Genomic DNA, 20467 nt, shown 5'->3' with positions numbered 1-20467 from the left:
GTATGGGAGCAAGGGATCCGTCAGAGAGGTGGGCATGGGCACCAACAGAGAGGTCAGAGAGGTGGGCATGGGCCCATCAAAGGATTGGTCATCAGAGAGAGGGAGGCAGAACTGTATCCAATGAAGTCAGGGCCATCATCACTGATCATGTGGTGAACTGAGGCCTTACTATGGCAGAGGCTGCCAGATTAGTTGATCCAAATCTAAAAAGATTAACTGTCAATTCACTCATCCTAACTTTTCGGCAAGAAAACCGGTAAGTGTGGAGGATGTGTACTATTACATTTACAGTAAATTGTAATGCATGTAAATTCATCAGACATTAGGGGTGTCACAATTCTCCAAATCCTCGATTCACATCTTCGATTCTAAGCTCTCTGTCTTACACTCGCTTCATGAGGCACACACGCAAGGTCTCCCGCTCTCTCCCTCTCTGCCGTGCACGCAATACGATTTGAAGCAGTTTTTTTTCTGTCTCGGCATGCACGCTCGCTCTTGCTCGTTCACTCTAGATTCCGGGAGATTTTAACTAATTTGTGTGCATCAGGGAGCCTCTATGAATATGCGGGAGACTCCCGGAACTTCCACGAGACTTGGGATGTCTGCAAACTGTGGCTTTTTTTGTCAATATAACTCACTGGAAATCCAAAAAACTTCCACACCTGCGACTTCAAAGTAAGTTAGTGGAGGTTGACCATAGACTTGCAGCACTTCAACACACGTGTTTTCTTCGCTTGACAAGCCGAACGGACGTGACATGGGGGCATGGCAACATCGTCGATTCCAATTTTTAATTCGAAGTTCGAGATTGTGAATTAATTTTGATCGAATTCATTTTAAAATTGAAATCGTGACACCCTTATCAGACATGTTACAGTATTGGTAAAACATGATTTATTGACTGTATACTCCAGGGCCATTCTATTGGCGGCCCGCGGGCCAAGTGCAGCCCGCCAATAATCTCCATACAGCCTTACCGCCCGAGGGCACCCCAATCTCCCTCCTCCTATTTTCTGGTGGTACGGCTAAATTTGGTTAGATATGCGCGTGGCCGCAGTGGCGCCTGCAGCTGTACGACTATACGAACTGTGTGTACCATGAGCGCTCCGACTGACCTAAGAGAAACGTTTTCAGTCCGAATATTTCAGCAGTTATTATGTGTGTCTCGGTCCGTAACAACAAATAGAGAACAAAATAGTGCTGGTTTCAGTTGTTTCACTAGTTTACTTTGAACTAGGCAGCACGGCCCAGTGGATAATGGAACGCAAGCTTAAAGGAGTTGCGTTTACAGTCCCGGACACTAATATTAAACAGCGTTGCGACATCCAGTGAGAAGCGTTTCAATCGGACACTCTTCTCTGTTACAAACCACAAATCACTCAATGATTTTAACTGCCTTAACATTCCCAACACTAAATAGCAGAAACATGAACAAAGTTAAAAGACTATAAATCCCCTAATCACCACCCTTGTAAACATTTAACATGAATGTAATAATTTTCCATGGTTTGGGCAGAAATGTGGAATATTTATATTGAATACTAGGTTATAGTCATTTATATTGCATTAGATTTATTAGGGAGGTAGATAAAAATATAATTCATTATGTGTATAGTTCTCTTACGAGAGCTTCTCACGTATTGCGTAAGCTAGCTTACGCTACGGGAAAGATGAATCTTTTCTGAGAAGTTGAAGCCAAAAAATTATTACATAATTTGTATCCATTGTCAACGCAGTTCCTTTGCAGCAGACCATGAGCGGGCTAGCTAGCAGCGGGCTAACTGCTTAAGCCTATGGGAGAGTAGGGCGACCAATGAGAAGCAGGCACGCTCTCATTGTGTCAGAGCCTGCCAGAATGGGCGTGGCTAGAGAGTATAAAAGGAGCTCTCGTAGGCTTATCAAGTTGATTATTTCATCCTTCAGCTTCCGCTGTGTTGAGAAGAAGCCGTCGCCATGGAGAAGACACCTTCTAGCGAGCTACCGGAGACTGAAGAAGCCGGCCATCTGCCACCTTCAGCCGCCCTGCGAGCTAGCGTCATCCGACAACGTGTATCCTTTTCACTCTACCACTAAAAGAGCACAAGCATCTTTTTAAAGATGCCTCGTAATTTCTGTGGTTCATGCCGCGCTCCTCTCGAGGACGGAGATCGCCATGTCATCTGCGCTCTCTGCCTCGGATAGGAGCATGCAGAGCTCGCCCTCGCTGACGGAGGATGCGACCACTGCGAGGACCTGCCGTTGTTTTCCCTGCGGGCACGACTTCAGGCCATCAAAACCGCTTCCGTGCTGCTCTCACTTCACCGCGGAAAAAGAAACGCCGCTCCCAGAGGCCGCCAGAGCCTCCCGCTCTTCCTCCCCGCCCCAGCAGTTGCCGCCGAGTGGCCGCTCTGTCGCCTCCGACAACGGCGCGGAGGAGAAGTATTCCTTTTCACTGCTTGCTTCTGACAGTGAATGATGGTCCTCTCTTGGTTCTTCTTCGACAGAGTCTGCGGGATGTCTGCATGGCTACGAGCAGGCCCCAAACCGGTTGGACGGCAGCTATTTTCATCGGTGCTCTGCTCCCGCTTGTAACCGGGCCGCCCCATTCCTGCCTGAACTTCATGCTTAGCTCACGAAGTCCTGGAATGCCCCGCTCTCGGCCAAAAACCACTTTTTTCACTCTGAAAAAATCAACTTGATAAGCCTACGAGACCTCCTTTTATACTCTCTAGCCACGCCCATTCTGGCGGGCTCTGACGCAATGAGAGCGTGCCTGCTCTCCCATAAGCTGTAGTTCTCTGTGAGCGAACCAATGAGCTGCTAGCTAGCCAGCTCATGGTCTGCTGCAAAGGAACTGCGTTGACAATGGATACAAATTATGGAATCATTTTTTGGCTTCAACTTCTCAGAAAAGATGAATCTTTCCCGTAGCGTAAACTAGCTTACACAATACTCGTTCCCTCATCTAGAGGGAACCGAGATTACGTTAGGTAACCGATTCGTATTTACCTGTTTAGGCATTTTTTATACAGTGGTAGTGTCCCATGTTTTACCTATGGTTACGAAGTCTAACTGTCAGGATATTTTAATTTAAAAACCCTTTCATACATCTTTTTTTTACACAGCCTACTTAACTGCAGTCACTGCAATGGCATCCACATGTGGTAGGCTCCTGAAGAAATATCCCTTATTAGTGTCCCTTATTCTGTCCCGTATTTTCATATAAAAAATACCATTGTCCCTTATTTTCTTTTCCAGAAGTTGGAAACCCTACTTATAATGATCAAGTTTATGGAGTTGGCAGTGGGCAGGTGTGGGTCATGTTATTTTGGTCATATTTTTGCTTAAAATATAAAGCATTTTGATTTGTTATGGGCTTGTTTTTGTTAGCAGTTTTTTTTTTTTCTGGAAAGATCTGACACAAGTAAACACTTGTACCTGTGATTTCTTGCACTCGGCATATAGAAGAGAGACATGCTCCTGATGCATGTTTAAATGTCATTAACAACTTGTTCATTTCGTTCCCTCACACACTGCGTAGAAATTTTGTAAACGTAATTTTTGCTACATGCTTTTTTCAGCAGTTAATTTGGTTGTGGAATGCAGTTGTCATTCCCGTAAATTGCTGAACTGTGTGTGTACAGAACAGGATTGGACAATAAAAGGTGAATTGACAACTGAATTTAGTTGCAGTGTGTACGTAACCATATACTTTTTTAAAGATTTAAAGTCTCTTTATTAATAATAATAATAAACTTTATTACAGACTCAACGGTCCAAAAAACAAACAAACAAACAAGACTCTACTCACAATACAATATATATAAAAAAAAACAAAAAAACAAATACAACTTCAGAGGAGACAACTATACCAATGCTTCCATAACTTGGATTTGGTTCCATAACTTGGACCGCGAGCTAAACTTGATATTGGTCAAAGCCACAATTATATAATTCTCTGAGTTATGCAGCCGACATATAAATGTGTACATAACATTTCTCAATGTGGCTTTGCAGAGTTTTAACACCAGCAGCCACAAACATCTCACTGGCACTACACCAGCCGGTCTTCTCAGCAGAATTCTCAGTGCATCATTGTTACCTGAAGCTTATACAAGAAGTTTATACAAGCTAACTTTGCTGAAACTAGACCACAAGTGGGCATTGTGGAGAGGAGTGCAGTAAGCTCTGAACAAAGCAACGTTTTTTTATTGTTTTCAAGAAAAAAATATCTTTTGAACCATTTATTTATATTTATCTATATTTTATTTTAATCTTTCCAGGCAGAGAGATGTACCTGTACCAAGGTAATGTTCAATAAGTAGCCGATAGTCATTGCCCTTTGTTCAGTTTTGGTACAGTGTGTAAATGTAGGTAGATGGACATTCCACAAAAGCAATGAACCTTATCATCACATATTAGATAATTAACGAAATATAATGCAATGATTTAGATGCATGTAAATCAACATTTGGCAGTACAGCTGTCACAAACAAAGTGTATGGTTTTATCATAAATTTTGTGCAAAAACATATTTGTTCTTTGACATTATAAATCATAGGCTCTTTTGAGTTTCAGTGTCACAGGATTGGGAAACTATATGGAAATCATTTGTTGTCTTTCATCAGCTGTGTAATTTTCTTTAACATGACTCCATGATGCGTCTGATGGAACCAACTTTCACTGTGCCAAGACCCATATTATTAAAGCTGTTGTACTCCCCTGGCCTGATATATATCATTCTGCCTTCAAAGTTGGGTTGTTCATACAGCAGCCAGTGGCCATGTGTGACATTACAGGACTGGCAGTCAGGCATGTTAAAGCGTTCCTGGATTGATTCACAGTCATCCATCAGCTCATACTTTTGTCCGACAAAGTTCTCCCTTTCAAAGATTCTCATTCTAAACGTTCCTTTATGCTGCAATGACAAAATGATTATTATGTGTTATTTAGTAATTCAAACAATGACATCAATTTATTAAAAAAAAAAAAAAAAAACACTATCTAGAATTACCATAGGGATCATTCTGCAAGATCTGATGCAGTCGCTCATGCTCATACCCATGATCCTCTGGTTATCAGGATATTCTCCTCTTCTCACCAGCATTTGGTGGCCCATGAAGTTGGAGCATTCATAGACCATGAAGCAGCCACTTTCCACCCTACAGGAGGAGCAGTGGCTCAGGTATAAGCTCACATCTGGGCAGTCACCACTGATCTCATGGCTACGACCATGGAAGTTTCTGTCCTCATAGAATATTATCTGGAAAAAAAGCATGCTTAAAATAGAATGTCACTCTTTATGTTTTACTTTGTTTGTCAATCCATTTGAAAATACTACGTACTCGTGTTCATCCATAAACAGCTGACTGTCAAATCAATGTAGATCTTATCTGGGATCTGATCTGGTCCTTGCTTTAAACTCATTCAAAACAACCAATAACATGTGTTTTCAACAAACAAAGCCCTTACCTTTCCCATGATTTTGCATTTGTTTCAATGGTGTCAGTGTTTTACTGTGTTGCTTTTATACTCAACTTGATTGCTAAAAATCTATAGACCATTGTTTGAACTTCTTACTCAGCAATCCATTTTTTTAAACAGTCCACAATTAGTTACCAGGACTGTTTGCTCCTGTTTCTGGTTGTAGGTGGACAGCTGACCCACTTGTGTCTCAGTCAAAGAGAAATTGACAAAAAGTGGTTTATTGTTGCCTTTCCTTATAGACCTTCAAAGCCAGGGAAGGGCCATAACACTCTATTGACTTCTTCTTTTTTTTTTTTTTTTTTTTTGTCAATCTGACATTGTCAAGCCATGAGTCTTTAAGGAACACTGGAAACTCAAAAATTACTAGTGCCATAATGAATTATTTTAGCAGATTTTCAGAGATTAACAGAGAAAATGTGCACTTCGAACACTTTTCATCACAAACCCACACATTTTGCTCTCTTTTCTGCTGTCTTTTTTGCATGTCTATCTTTTTCTTGTGAGTTGAAATGTTTCTACCAACCAATCTTGTGCATAACCCCTCCCCTATAGGCTACAGTGGGGATCACTTGAAGGCTTTCAAGAGTCAATATGCTGTGGGTGGATGAGTAAAAGATGTAAAAGTGTGGCACCTGGCCACCAAGGATTTATATTTAATCATGGGAAATGTAATAGGTATTATAAAAAAAAAAGTATGATTTTGGTGGTTGTATTCTCTGACTAGGTAGTGTTGTTAGCTAAGTGGCTAACAGCTGGTAGCTTGCCAGCTGTTAGTCATGGCTCATGGCTAGCTGTCATTAATCTGGATTAGGCCTGTCGCGATAGTCAATAAATAATTTAATCGCACGATAAAAAAAAAAAAATGATTACGATAATTTTTCCGCCCATGAACATCCTCCGAATGCAGCATTTTTGAAGGACGCATGGCCGTATTTGAAGGCGGATTGCGTCACAGATGCGCGACGAAGGCTGTCCCAATTCAAAGGCTGCACCCTCCGAAGGTCGCATTTGAAGGCCGATTGCGTTACCGCGGCACGATGAAGGCTGTCCCATTTCAGTTATGCATCCTCCGAAGGTCGTATTCGAAGTCTGGTTGCGTCATCGCGGCGCGACAAAGGCTACCCTGATTCAAAAGCAATACCAAATGCACCCTTCACTTCAACGTGAAAGAGAGGATACATAAATGTATCCTAATAATGTACCCGATCATAAATGTACATAAATGTACCTGATCCTACGTGGTCTATCCTACCCCAAAAGTCATTGCACTGGTGACGACAGCATTTTTATTAAAAAAAAGGGTGGCCGAGAGTTCGGTGGTGGACGGCAAATGCATATTTAAACGTAAAAGTATTATTTTCATTAATCAAATAGCCAGAGAAACCAGAGTTAAAAGCCAAAAGTTTTTCTTCTTCTTCTTTTTCATCAACTCATTCGTCATCATTGTGTGGTTTTATTTGTCTTGTGGAAACGAAAATGAAAAAAATACATTTCTGTACATTATTATTCATTATTTATTATTTTATGCAACTTTAAATCTGTTAAATAAAATAGAATTGCCCCAAAGCCCCCTCATTTAAAGACGGGATCCCCCAAAAATAAAATTCTGGCTATGCCCCTGCTCCCATGTCCTCCAGTAAAATATATATATATATATATATATATATATATATATATATATATATATATATATATATATATATATATATAAATGACAATATAGCCAATTCTGTCTCCATAGCTGTTTACGCAATTTTATCAAATGCAAATGAATGATCAGGATGGCAGCTGTACTCTTGCACTGTTGCTTGGCGCCAGGAGCGGTAATAGGGAACACCTGGTTGCGCAATTAGGAAATCCCACGAAGGCTACATGGTGCGTCCTTCGAAGGATGAATAGGCTGCATCCTTTGCAGTCTGTGGCCTTCGAAGGATGCAGCCTTCACATTGGGACACAGCTTGGATGTCACAGACATAACCGACTTATTTTACGTGAATACTCTCCAAAATGGACATTTAACCCTCCTATTATCCTTGGGGTCAATTTGACCCCATTCAACGTTTAACGTCTGTAAATACATCATTTTATGAATTTGTATTTGCTTCAGATCTAATGGCTTTTCCTAATTTAATGGGGACAACTCTGTGAACATAAAATTAACCTGCTAATATTTTTCAAAAGTCCTGTTCACATTTTGTAGCATTGGTGTTCCTTGGGGTCCTATCATAATGACCTATTGTTTTGCTTGATAAGAGCCTTATTCATTGTCTGGAATATTTTAAAGCCCTTTGAATAGTTTGCACTGAAACTGTCTTTTGGACCTTGAATCGTTTGATGCCCAGTAAAGTTCATTATATGGAGAAAAATCCTGGAATGTTTTCATCAAAAATCTTAATTTCTTTTCGACTGAAGAAAGAAAGACATGGACATCTTGGATGGGGGGTGAGTAAATTATCAGCAAATTTGTTCACAAAAAAGTGAACTACTCCTTTAATTATAATTGTGTTTTTAGGTATGATGATTGATTTCTTCACAACAGACAATGATCTGCTAAAAAATAAGTTTAAATGAAATTTAACCTTGGTTAAGACATACTGGCATGATTTTGATATTGGTGGTATTTCTTCATTTGACATTGATATTATAAACATGCTATAAAATATGTTGTATTTTCCACTGTTTTTTATACTGGTGGTATATACAGGTAAAAAAGATAAAAAGTGTGTATATAGTCCAAAACAACAGACAACAACATAAATGCATTGTTAGAATTTTATTGTTTATACTTATATTAGCATTTTTTTTAAACCGCGAATTTAACACAAGTCCATGATTCTTCTAACAGAGCTGAATCTGACGTTGCTGTATCCCACATCCCTGAAGCTCCTGTACTCTCCAGGCCTAAAGTAGATCATCCTGCCTCTGTAGTGGGGCTGCTCATACATGAGCCAGTGGCCGTCCATCACATGACAGGACTGGCAGTCAGACATGCGGAAACGTTCCAGGAAGGAATCGCAGTCATCTGTTAGCTCGTGCATTTGACCTCCGAAGTTCTCCCTCTCATAGATCTTAATACTATAGGATCCCCTGTACTGTAAATGGAAAAAAAAAAATGTTTTCATTCAGTCTGATTCAGTACATGTGTAATTCAGCACACTTTGATTCAAATGCACTGAATCATAAATCTTAATCCATGCTGAAAAATTCAGCATTGCTGATCACCAGCATAAGGTACGTTTGCATTTTGGGACTGGCATTGAATGCTGGTTAAGGCAAGCTCACTAAATGTCTTGACTGATCATTAAGTATGAGCAGGTCAGTGATGTGATCTGACCCTGTCTCGAGCAATCACAGATGCTGCAATATTTCCAAACCTGTTTGTTATTATTGCGACGTGGTCTTGTAATACGTGCAATGCAACAAGGTGGAAATAATCCAGCCAACCACAGTGCAAAAAGTAAAAATGGAAAAATCTTGTAATCACCTTTTAAAAAAAAAATAAAAATAAAAAATGTGTTACCTGAGGAACCATGCGACAGGACCTGATGCCATCACTCATTCCCATGCGCATGTAATCAGCATACTCGCCCCTCCTCATAAAGAACTGGTTTCCCATAAAGTTAGGACGGTCATAAACCACAAAGCAACCACTCTCCACTCTGCAGGAGTTGCAGCGGCTGAGGTAGGTAGACATGTCAACGCAGTCACTGCTGCACTCATAGGAGCGACCCTGGAAGTTCCTGTCCTCGTAGAAGATAATCTACCAAGAAAAGTTTGTATATTTAAATATAAGTTGATGGACTCATTGTAACCTTTAATAATTGAAGTAACTGGCTTGTTGTTGTTGTTGTTGTTGTTGACTGCATTAAAAGACCAGGTATGTTTATATAGAGCTTGTGTATGCAGCAAATGTTCAATAAAATAACCTAAAACATATTTATGAATTTGACACATTCCCACATAAAAAAAATCAAATAGAAAATCTTTGAATTTAACCATATCTTAGAGGTGTTTGCTGTTTTTGTCAGCTATACCCAATACATACCTTGCCCATGTTTGCTATTCTTTGTGGGATTCTGTCCAGCATACTGTCTGTCTAACTGTTGCCTTTTATACTTTATAGGCTGATAATGGTTTTTGTCATTCAAATACCCTAGAACCTGATGATCAAGCAAGTCTGTGATTTCTGTTAATTTAAAATGTGCAATCACAGCCTGCATGAAACAAACAGAATGAAAGACAGACAGAAAGAGAGAGCGAGAGAGAGAGCAAACTAGCGCGAAAGGGCTACATAAATCGGGCCAGGCAAGAGTTACCAAGTTTGACAAATTTCTTAAAGTACCAAATATTTTCAAGTACTTAAAAAGTTAAAAATTTTCAGATTTGCATTTCATTACATTAGCGTGTGATATACGGAAACATAATTAATTTTGTTACCATCTATGGTTAAAACACAGGACTCTAGATACTTTCCCATTAATACTCTGATCTTAAAATTCAGTCTTTGACCAAATGACCAAGGTTTAATCGAGAAATGTGACAGCTATAAAACCTTATAACCTAATTGTTTAATTGTGTTGGCAGTCATAATGAAAATTACTTTTTTAGAATTGTTTTTTTAATAGTGTTACCTCATGCTGATCCTAATATTTAAATTGTCACTAGAAACTATGTTAAATGTTTTTAATAAAGAAACCTCTAATTCTGTCAAATTGACAGATTTATACATTGTGTAAGTTTGCATTTAGAAAGGAGCAGCAGTAACCCTTTACAGTAGGCTACTGCTCCGTCACAAATGAGTAAGTAGTAACAACTTTTTTGTAAGGTTTTGGATAGTAATGACTCAAGTGTTCTAAAAGAACTAAAAGTAGTCCTTCTAAAAGAACTACTGTCGTGAAAGTGCGAGAAAAAAAAATGCAGGTAAAAGATGTTTATTATAAATATGATCAGGTCCACACAAACACGACAGGAAAAGAGAGTGGCGCAGGGACCTCAATGGGCAACTGGGCTCGTGGTGAATGGCAGATGAATAAAATGCATGTGAATCCAGAAGTGCGAAGACGACAACAGGAAACAAAGACACAAAGAGACAAATCCAACTGGAATGAAGGCCACGAGAGAACTACAATACAGGACAGAAACCAACACCCGTAACACCACAACGATCTGACAAAACAAGACACCAGTCACTGAGAATATATAGGTGAGTAGAGTGGAATCAGCAGGCACTGATGATAAGCGGTTATCGGAGGACACACTCACACTTACCATACACACTACACACAATCACACGAGACGAGCAAGAGACAACAAATTCATGAGCCGTGACAGTACCCCTCCTCCTAGGAACACCGCCTGGAGTTCCCAGACACCCTTTCCTGTCGATTGTATATCGATAAAAGAGTGATCCAGGATGTCTTTAGCAGGCCTCCAACTTCTCTCCTCAGTCTCACTGGCTCTGGTCCATGTGCAGTGACACCTCTGGATGAGGGCGTAGGCGGAGGGAATCACAACTTCGAATTTCAAGGCAGGAAAAACTGGTAGCTGCTGGTAACCTATGCAACACTCAAACGGAGATAGACCCTTGGATGACACTTGTAACGAGTTGTGAGCTGGTAACTAATGCTGTGGACAGAGATCGTATTCGTTTTAATTCTCTGTTTTTAAATGAAAATGCAGTATTGTGGACAGGGCCTTAAAGAGAATGACCTGTTTAGTTGTCTCTAAGTTCATCAAAACAACTATTTCAAAAGCTGAACTGATTTTCTTTTTTTTATATTAGTAAGGATATGTATAAGTCAATGTTGTAACTAATTGAAAAAGCTGAATAATCGTTCCAAACTTAATGATTGGCCGACAAAATATTCGCTCTAATAAACGTTAGATTAATCGATTATCAAAATAATTGTTGACTCGCGATCTTCAGTAGTGAACGCACCAGAGAAAAATGCACATTTTATAGACGCTTTCATCAGACGCGTTGCCATGGTGATGAGCTGGCCCAAAGTTAACTTCCATTCTGTTCGTTTATTAGTGTTTACTGGATAATATGGCATTGACTACAAATGCAGTGAAAGTTAAGGTGATGAGCAGGTTGTTGAGCTGTGGGGTGCAACCTGACCTAGGGAGCAAACGCAATTTTTAAAAATAAAAATGTCAAGGTTTCCTATGAGGGAGACGGCGGAATTAAAATAGCCTATGTTTATCTGAGTGATAACCGGTACAGTGTTTCCCATACATTTATTAGAGGCAGCCCACCATATTATCAGCGCTGACCGCCACATATTGATTTCCGTGTTTTTAACAATTTAAGATGGGAAAAGTTGTAATTGACTGCAGAGTTGCGTGCAGCGCATATTCGCACGCTCTCACTCTCTCTCTCTCTCGCAAACACATAGACAGCGGACCTCTGTGTATTGAATGGTTAGTATCATAAACAGCGCTGCACAGATCCATCCAACATGCTGTCAATGTGGAGACCCACCTTAAAAAAAGGTTAGCAAGCATGTAAGTAGCCTAGCTAATAAGGAGAGCTATGTTAACCTTATCAAACCCCGCCGTCGCGCTCGCCACAGTTTTTTTTAACACTGCGGTAAATCAGACACGTCTGTAGAAAAACATCTTGTATCCAATTTTTGTTCAACGGGTCTCGTAGTGTCACATTTCAGTTTGGCCAGGTAACATTTATTTTCTTTGACTGGAAAGAAATACCAGCTACTAGGTTATTTACTTAGGTTATATAAAGGTTATTTACGTCTGCCGGAAGTTAAGTTTGGGCCAGATTAATGCACATGCGCAGTACCGTTTGTTTATGTTGTCACTGCTGAAAGCGTCTATAAGTATTACATAAGCAGAGAGCAGTCTGTAGTCTGTTTTCTTTCTTTTGAATTGTTCTGTTTAAAAGTAGACATGTCTGTGAGTCAAGTAGGCTATACGCTGAGATTCAGTTCATTTATGAGACGAGCTCCAGTTCACATGCCGGCACCTCCGTTTCTTTCTTCTTATTTATTAAATCCAGGCGATCGGTTGATGAAACATTGATTAAAATTAAGATACAATTTATACAAAACGAAATTCAGGTTAAAGAAAGGTTTTGTACTTTCTGTTTGATGTCTCTGAAAGTTTTAAAGCATCTTTTAGTACCGCTTTCAGAGCACTCACGTCCGTAACGAAGAACATGTCTGTAACATTGTCTTTTCCTCATAAATGCGAACACGAAAAATAAAATAAAATAAAATAAAATGAATATTTTATGTACTGTGGAGACTGAGAGCCAACCCTTCTTCATTCTGTGGGTAGTATTACTTTGGTCACATAATCACAAAAAAATATATTTATATTTCTTTTAGCTTCAGAAATCTGAGGGCCCCCACCCAGCCCCCCTCATGGCTATGCCACTGGTACACGGACACAATTTTCTCTCAGCACGTTTCCAAATTCGTGTCTCTCAGCAAGGGGACAGATCAGATGATGAGAGACTTGAGACTTGACTTGGACTAGAACTCAAAGACTAAAGACTTGACTTGGACTTGAACTTCCAAAAAAATGACTTGTGAACATCTCTGGACCGTGGACTTAGGTGAGCACTGGATTGGGAGTGTGGCTGGAACGCTGATCCACTGGAAACAAGCACTCACTCAACAAATTTGGCAAAGCTCCCTCAAAGAGCCATGTCTGTACCATAGCGTCCAGCCTCAGTGGACATGCTTATGTTTGACCGTAAACCTCCCATATGCTCCACCACCTCGGGGTGAATTCTTTACTGCCCGTGCCTCAGCCCCTGTCTCTACAGGATGTCTGCTTCAACATTCTGATACAATCAGAACCTGGTGCACCAGTTTGCATAGTGGACACGAACTCAGACACCCCCTTATGATTTATGTAAGACACCACTGACTTGATGTCTGTACGGACAGACACATGATGGTCTGGGAGGAATTGCTTCAATGCAATGAAGACCTCTATCATCTCCATGTAATATATGCGCCACAAAATATGATGACTTCACCACAGACATTGAGCTGAGCAGCCTTCCTTTACTCGACTTTCACTCCAACTGTGACTGCACTCCCTGCCACCTGGGTTACTTTTATGGGATGATCAATGTGTGGTTTCTTCATCTGTCTTGGAACACCAACCTCACTTCTCTCATCCCAGCAGTGCCTCCAAATGTAAAAACCCTGAAAAGGGGAATAATTCAGCTCAGGTGAGTAATGATTCAATATTCAACAATCATATGCAACGTCAGTACAGTTTACATATTTAAAATACTATTACATGCATTATACATCCAATTCTAACCACTATCTCTCGTCAGCAATTAAGTTATTCCTGCAGAAGCATTTCCCACTTTTCACTACAGAGTAAATACGTCAATCTACACATAATACAAACACAATTGTGCTGACGACATACATACATAACTCTTTACACCATTAATACTACTCAGTATCTTTTATAGCCATATACAACACATGCTACGACAAGTACAATGTCACTGCATAACTAGCGTTACTAAGTGCCGCGCGTTCATCCACGAGGTCGCGGTTAGCATTACTAAAGGCTCATTCAGCTAGCTTACATGTCATCATGTAACTAGTGTCATAACTTCACAATGTTCGACTAACTGTGCTAAAGAACACTCTCCTCGACACATGTACACATTCACATAACATGTGGGTAAACAATATCACATATTCTACAAGATTCATACCTGAAAAGGGGAATAACTGAATGAAAGATGCATGGACACAAACTTTCCTCAGATCATGTGTGTAATGATTGAAGGGAGGAAGGGAGGTGCACCGTAACAGTAGTGTATAGTAAAGCATTATGCCTCATTCAATTCAATTAAATGTAATATCATGTTGTCAATCATTGCCAAATAGTTATGTTGCTAAGTGTGAGGATGCTGTTGGCAAATATTTGAATGCAGAAGATATTTTTGTGGTAACAAATAATCACCCTGAGCTGACTAAGTATACACCAACAAAGTGCATGTTGTAAAGCCTGAACATAGGATTCATTGGTGGTGGTTGGGATGCTTGGTACTCACAATTTTATTGTTGAACAAATCTATGATTCAGTGCTTTAGAACAATACATTGAGCTTGGATAATTTTTTTGAATTGCTGATTACATTTTTTTTACAACCTGTGCCTTTGTTCAGGACTTCTATAAAGGCTACAGGCAGTTTGCCATCCAACATATCACATCGGACAATGACGACTGAGAGCGTAAGTGCCTCTTTATCCCTGATTGTCCATATCCCACAGTCTGTCATGATGTATTAGCACAATGTAACTGTCATTGCTGTTTTTGACAGATTGTGTTCTATGAAGACAGGAACTTCCAGGGAAGATTCTATGAGTGTAAGGGGGACACAAGTGACCTGCATTCTTTTTTTAGCCGCTGTAATTCTGCAAGGGTGAAGGGGGGCTTTTGGGTTCTGTATGAGCGGCCAAACTACATGGGCTATCAGTATATACTGGCCCCAGGGGAATTTCCAGATTATCACCATTGGATTGGTTTCAATGACTGTGTCCGATCTTGTCGTTTAGTCAGGCATGTAAGTCCAATGACAGCACAAATGATCACTTTGAATTACTAAGTTAACAGTGTAATTGGGTGCATACATGATTTGTATTTCCTGCAGGTAACGGGACATCTCAAGCTGAAACTCTTTGAGAGGCCCAATTTTGATGGCCAAACATGGGAAGTTACAGACAGCACCCCGTCCACTCAGGAACGTTTTCTCTGCAAAGAGGTCCATTCGTGCAAGGTCCATGAAGGTCCCTGTGTGTTCTTCGAGCATGCAAACTACCATGGCCGTCAGTACCTCCTTGAGAAGGGAGAGTACAGACGCCACACTGAATGGGGGGCCATGCATCCCACTGTGGGCTCCATTCGCCAGATCAGCACAGACTGTTAAAATAAAAGCATGTTATCGAAACTACTGAAAACATATTGAAAAATAAAAAAATTTGAAGAGGCATCTTTTGAAGAGGTTTTTCTAATTTTGCCAGTTAGCATACAATATAATATTGAACAGAAATGATCTAAACATATGTGATCTGAAAATCGTATTAAAGGGATACTCCATCCAAAAATGAAAGTTCTGTCACCATTTACTCACCCTCAAGTTGTTGTAAACCTGTATGATTTTCTTTCTTCTGTTGAACACAAATAAAGATATTTTGAAGAACGACAGGAACTCTGGCACCATTGACTTCCATAGTATTTTTTTTTTTCTACTATGGAAGTCAATGGTGCCAACCAACGGTTTGGTTTCAGTCATTCTTTAAAATATCTTCCTTTGTGTTCTCATATAGATTCACAACAACTTGAGGTTGAGTAAATATTGACAGAATTTAAATTTGGGTGGAGTATCCCTTTAAAAAGCATTCTTATAACCAGTATTTAATTTATAGTTACATCAATGACTGCTTTGCGAGTTCATACTCTGTGTGCAGCTATTGAGCAGAAATTATAAGTTAAGTTAAAAGTATAAGTTATAAATGTGTATTGTAATTTATTTTACACCAAATATTCTGAACAAGAAACAAAAATAAATTATTATATATTTTCTTTTAACAGAACATAAGTGTAAATTTACTCTTGGGTGCAAAGGATATTTTCAGTAAGTCCACCCATTGGCCAGATATTTAGGGCCCAAGCCTTGAAAGGCAAAGGCCCTGTTGTTTTCCTTAGGAATATTATTATTAGGGCCCAAGCCTTGAAAAGGCAAAGGCCCTATTGTTTTTCCTTAGGATTTTATCGATAGCGCCCCCCTGGAACGGGGTCCCCAAAACTCTGTCCATAGATCAAAAACGCTTGCATGAATTAATATGAAAGTCAGTACACATATAGATCATAGTTAAGTTTAGTCACACATATAGTCAAGTTTTACGCCAGCCCAATGGGAAGTCGGTTATTATTGGTTGTTTGGAGAATGCTTGCTCTGGAATTTTAACTTCTCTTCCAAGGCATTCTTCATTCAGTTGCCATCAAACTCGGTGAGCTTGAGTTCAGCACATTGAGGATGCCAAATGTGGACGGATTTTTGATATCCCGAACGGTGTGGCCTAGCGAGGATACAAATTTTAATGGCAAGAAAAGAGAAACACAAATTGTTATAACTTCTGCATATATTAACTGATCGTGATGAAACTTCTGCAGTGTGTTCGCGGTAAGAGGCCAATCAGATGGATGTAAATATTGTGAGTCAAAGTTATAGCGCCACCAACTGGCAGCAGGAAATTCGTCACTTTTTAAATGCTTTTGACAAAAGTGTGTTTTGTGTATTTTTTCTACAGTAACAAAGTTTGGTATGCATATTGTTCTCATCAAGCCGGACAACTTTCTAATTTTCCGTCATTAGCTACGACCAACAGGAAGTCTGATATTTTGGTTTGAATGTGGATTTCAGATTCAATTTTTAGCTACTCCTTGAAAGTAGTTTATTTTAACGCCAAACTTTTTCAACATGATGAAATTAAAGATAATTGTAACGGTTTTGCTATGGTGAGGGATTAAAGTAATGTCAAAAAAAGAATCAGGAAATGGCTAATATCTTTCTAAAATGTAATTATACACCATTTCTTTTATATAAAATTCTACAAATATTAGAACTAAACCCATTTTAATCTTTTTTTCAATTCAAGAAGTATGAAAAAGTTTAAAACAGGCTAACTAAATTTAGTATTTGGTTAAACAAAAAAACAAAAAATCATACATAGTGCTATACTGCCCTTTTGTTTTCAAAATGAGGTAGGCCTATTGAATTTCTATGTAAATATATAGTAATGTGACTATGGGAATATTTTCCCACTGGGTACTCAATGTGTGACACCGCTGGGGGCTTTTAAATCGCTAAAATGAAAGTGTAAAATATGGACGTCTGCAGTCTGCACAAGAAATGAATAATGGTGCAGAGTAGAGCGAGTTTTCAATTAATTCCTGTGGAAGTAGGAATGAACTAAAAAATGTTCCCTCTGTTCTGCTTGCTACTCGCTGTGGACGCGCACACTTTTAAATGCCCATGCTGCCGTGAGCATTTTAGTTTAATTTTAAAATTAGCTCCATTTCGGGGGACATGTTGATGAATTTATTTTACAAAAACACAATGTTGTGTTTTATTGCGAGTGTACACAAATATAAGTAAGGATACCATTTAAACAATATCCTGTACGAACAAAATGACGGAGTATGTTTTTATGTGTAACACTGTTCAATCACACCTGAGCCACACATGTATGCCCACCCCACACCTAAACCTAACCGCGTCCTCTAACTGACGCTTTCCTTTAGCGTCAGTTAGATGACGCCGTAGGATCGCATCATGTACGTGACGCTAAAGGGCGCCTAAAACGTCAAATATTGAAGCATGGTCAAAGGTGACGCCTTGGGGTGAGAATGCGTTGATGCTGCTTAAACTCTGCCAGTACCAGCAGCTGGAAAACAATTGAATTGGCCCAATAAATATTTTCTGTACTCAGCCATTGCAGAATCAAAAGGTCAGGGTTTCATTCAATGGCCACTGCATTAATCTACATGAACAATCTAGAAACAATTGCAGTATCAGCTGTTGATGATGCAATTGCTGGAGCCATTCATATAACAATGATTTGCCTGGCAGAGCAACTTAATGTGAAACATATAAATCTCACTCATTCTCCTTTTAATTCACAGCACAGCAAAAGGAGGAATCAAATTATCTCCGAACATGGACAGAATGGGAAAAGTAAGAAATATTTTGCTTGCATAAACTGTCTCTACAGTCTTGTTTATGGCTTATCTGTGTTTCTACATCTTCTCTCATACAGATTGTCTTTTATGAGGACAAAAACTTTCAGGGACGTTCCTTTGAGTGCAGCATGGACTGCCCAGAGTTGTCGTCCCACTTCAGCCGTTGTAACGCCATCCAAGTCGAGAGTGGGGCCTGGGTTTTGTATGAGCGTCCAAACTTCATGGGCTGCCAGTACATCCTAACCAGGGGAGAGTATCCTGATTACCAGAGCTGGATGGGGTTCAATGACTCTATTAGGTCTTGCCGCATGGTGCGAAATGTAAGTCATCCCTGTTTGAAGAACCGTAGCTAGGCTATTCTTCACAATGCAAGTCTGTTTTCCTCTTTTCCAGCAAAATCAGTCTCCTATGCTAGACATTATGTTTGACACTAATCATTCAGGAAGAGTATTATTTGCCCTAAACTCTGATAGATTCTGAATAACACTGTTTCTGTCAGGACCACTATCGTCAAATACGATTGACAATTAGAATACAGTTTGGATTTGCGTATGGTTCTGTTCTGGGCAAGAACTCCCTGTGCATCCATGCAGTCTAGCATGAATATAAGAGAAGGGAGAGCAGCAATAACCTCCTTAGGGTAAACAGAACAGAACCATGAATGTATTGCAGATATCGTTAATTCATTCGTTAATTTTAAAGTACAATATAATTCGAGAATTTATTCTGATTCAAAAGGCAATCAGCATGCCAAATACTGACTGCACGAGAAGAGGAGTTGGAGATGGAGGAGGGTAATTAGCTACTGAGAATTTGTGATTGCTGCTGATAATACTGAATGAGCTTATATATCTATACAGTGATAGGTGTCATATTCCTATAGGTAGACGTGGATCAGCTGATGTGAGCTTGACTAATGTGACCTGCCAGAACTGACGCTACACTTAAAATTGTTTCCCACTGAATGTTTGTTTTGTTCTTGAAAGAGATTTAAACAAAAACTCCAATATGCATCTGAATTTATTTTGTGTGATTTTGTGGCAGGGAAAACAGTCCTGTAAACCATTTAAACCACCCCCATAGACTTCATAGTTTAGCATTTACATTATGATGATTTGGATTTTGGATATGCTGCTTTGCTTGCTTTTCGTAAATAAATTTGTTATGATATTTGAGAAACTACTCTCTCTGTTTTAGCACACTGGCATTTTCCGAATCCGTCTGTATGAGCGGCCTGACTTTCAGGGTCAGATTATGGAGTGCAGTGAAGACCGGCCCCATGTCTATGACCGCTTCCGTCACCGTGAGGTCCAGTCCTGTAACGTTTTGGGGGGAGCCTGGGTCTTCTTCGAGCATCCTAACTACAGGGGACGTCAGTACTTGTTGGAGAGAGGCGAGTACCGCCGCTTCAGTGACTGGAATGCCATGAATCCTACTGTCGGCTCCATCCGCCTTGTTCAGGAGTTGTAGGTTTTTCAGTGTGTAGTTGATTGTTCCTTGACTATTTAATAAAAAAATGACACTGAGCCCATTAGCTCCTGTTTCCTGTTTTATTTTGTTATTTTGAAAAACTTTCTTATGCTTACGAAGGCTGCATTTGAATAACTGTTTTTTTTATATTATTATTGTTGTTTTTCTTACAAAATATAATTTTTTTCATAAAAATTAAAATATTATTTATTCCTGTGATGAATTTTCAGCATTTTGGTGACACATTTAATGATACACCATAATACGTGTATCAACATGCATGTTCATTTTTTTTTCAGGATTCTTTGAGGAATAGCATAATATACATAGGAAAATAACATAATTTATTTGAAATTAATTTTTAAGTCTTTACTGTCATTTTAAAATCACATTTAATGTATCTTTGCTGAAATAAAAGCATTAGTTAATATATATATATATATATATATCTTTCAGACAGTGTGTAAAATATTAGGCAGAATTTATTTTTGGTATTTATTAATACTCAATGCATTGCTTTCAAAAGATATAACTGTAAAAAAGTGATATAACTCAATACTCCCCTCTATTGGTTTATATTTTCTCAATGGTGTCTAACAAACTTACATTTTAAAATATATTTTTTATAAAAAAATGATTTCATAGAAAACAAAATTGAATTCACATATTTAAAATATCGTTTTACAATACATTAACAATTAATTGATCATTTAAGTTTCACCTAAACACTTTTTTAAGGTTTATTTATAATCTGCATGACAGATGAAGAATTGGGATGAAATAAA

At 39.1% G+C, this 20467-nt stretch overlaps 4 protein-coding genes across 5 annotated transcripts; 2 read left to right on the top strand and 2 right to left on the bottom strand.

Moving 5' to 3' along the window:
* Positions 1–4621: 4621 nt before the first annotated feature.
* crygm5 (crystallin, gamma M5) lies at positions 4622–5460 on the bottom strand. 2 transcript variants are annotated; one of them, XM_039655847.2, is made up of 3 exons: positions 5452–5460; positions 4994–5242; positions 4622–4897 (listed from the first exon to the last, which is right to left on the bottom strand). In XM_039655847.2, the coding sequence occupies exons 1-3, from the start codon at positions 5458–5460 to the stop codon at positions 4622–4624; spliced, it is 534 nt and encodes a 177-aa protein (XP_039511781.2). The 2 variants fall into 2 exon arrangements, with proteins under 2 accessions (XP_039511781.2, XP_039511780.2); XM_039655846.2 differs by lacking the exon at positions 5452–5460 and having other exon boundaries at positions 4994–5257.
* A 2765-nt stretch (positions 5461–8225) lies between these two features.
* crygm3 (crystallin, gamma M3) lies at positions 8226–9535 on the bottom strand. Its single transcript, XM_039655839.2, has 3 exons — positions 9512–9535; positions 8987–9226; positions 8226–8558 (listed from the first exon to the last, which is right to left on the bottom strand). Exons 1-3 carry the CDS (start codon positions 9518–9520, stop codon positions 8283–8285), a joined length of 525 nt encoding a protein of 174 aa, XP_039511773.1. The 5' UTR covers positions 9521–9535; the 3' UTR covers positions 8226–8282.
* Positions 9536–14686: 5151 nt separating this feature from the next.
* Positions 14687–15396, top strand: crygs4 (crystallin, gamma S4). The gene is made up of 3 exons (XM_039656006.2): positions 14687–14701; positions 14791–15033; positions 15121–15396. The coding sequence occupies exons 1-3, from the start codon at positions 14687–14689 to the stop codon at positions 15394–15396; spliced, it is 534 nt and encodes a 177-aa protein (XP_039511940.1).
* Positions 15397–18177: 2781 nt separating this feature from the next.
* Positions 18178–19682, top strand: crygs3 (crystallin, gamma S3). The gene is made up of 3 exons (XM_039655874.2): positions 18178–18207; positions 18290–18532; positions 19410–19682. The coding sequence occupies exons 1-3, from the start codon at positions 18190–18192 to the stop codon at positions 19680–19682; spliced, it is 534 nt and encodes a 177-aa protein (XP_039511808.2). The 5' UTR covers positions 18178–18189.
* The last annotated feature ends 785 nt before the right edge of the window (positions 19683–20467 follow it).

The sequence above is a fragment of the Pimephales promelas genome, chromosome 7, assembly GCF_988280905.1.
Source record: "Pimephales promelas chromosome 7, fPimPro1.hap1.1, whole genome shotgun sequence".
Lineage (NCBI taxonomy): Eukaryota > Metazoa > Chordata > Actinopteri > Cypriniformes > Leuciscidae > Pimephales > Pimephales promelas.
The sequence above is the reverse complement of the archived record's forward strand: the minus strand, read 5'-3'. Positions and strand labels throughout refer to the sequence as shown.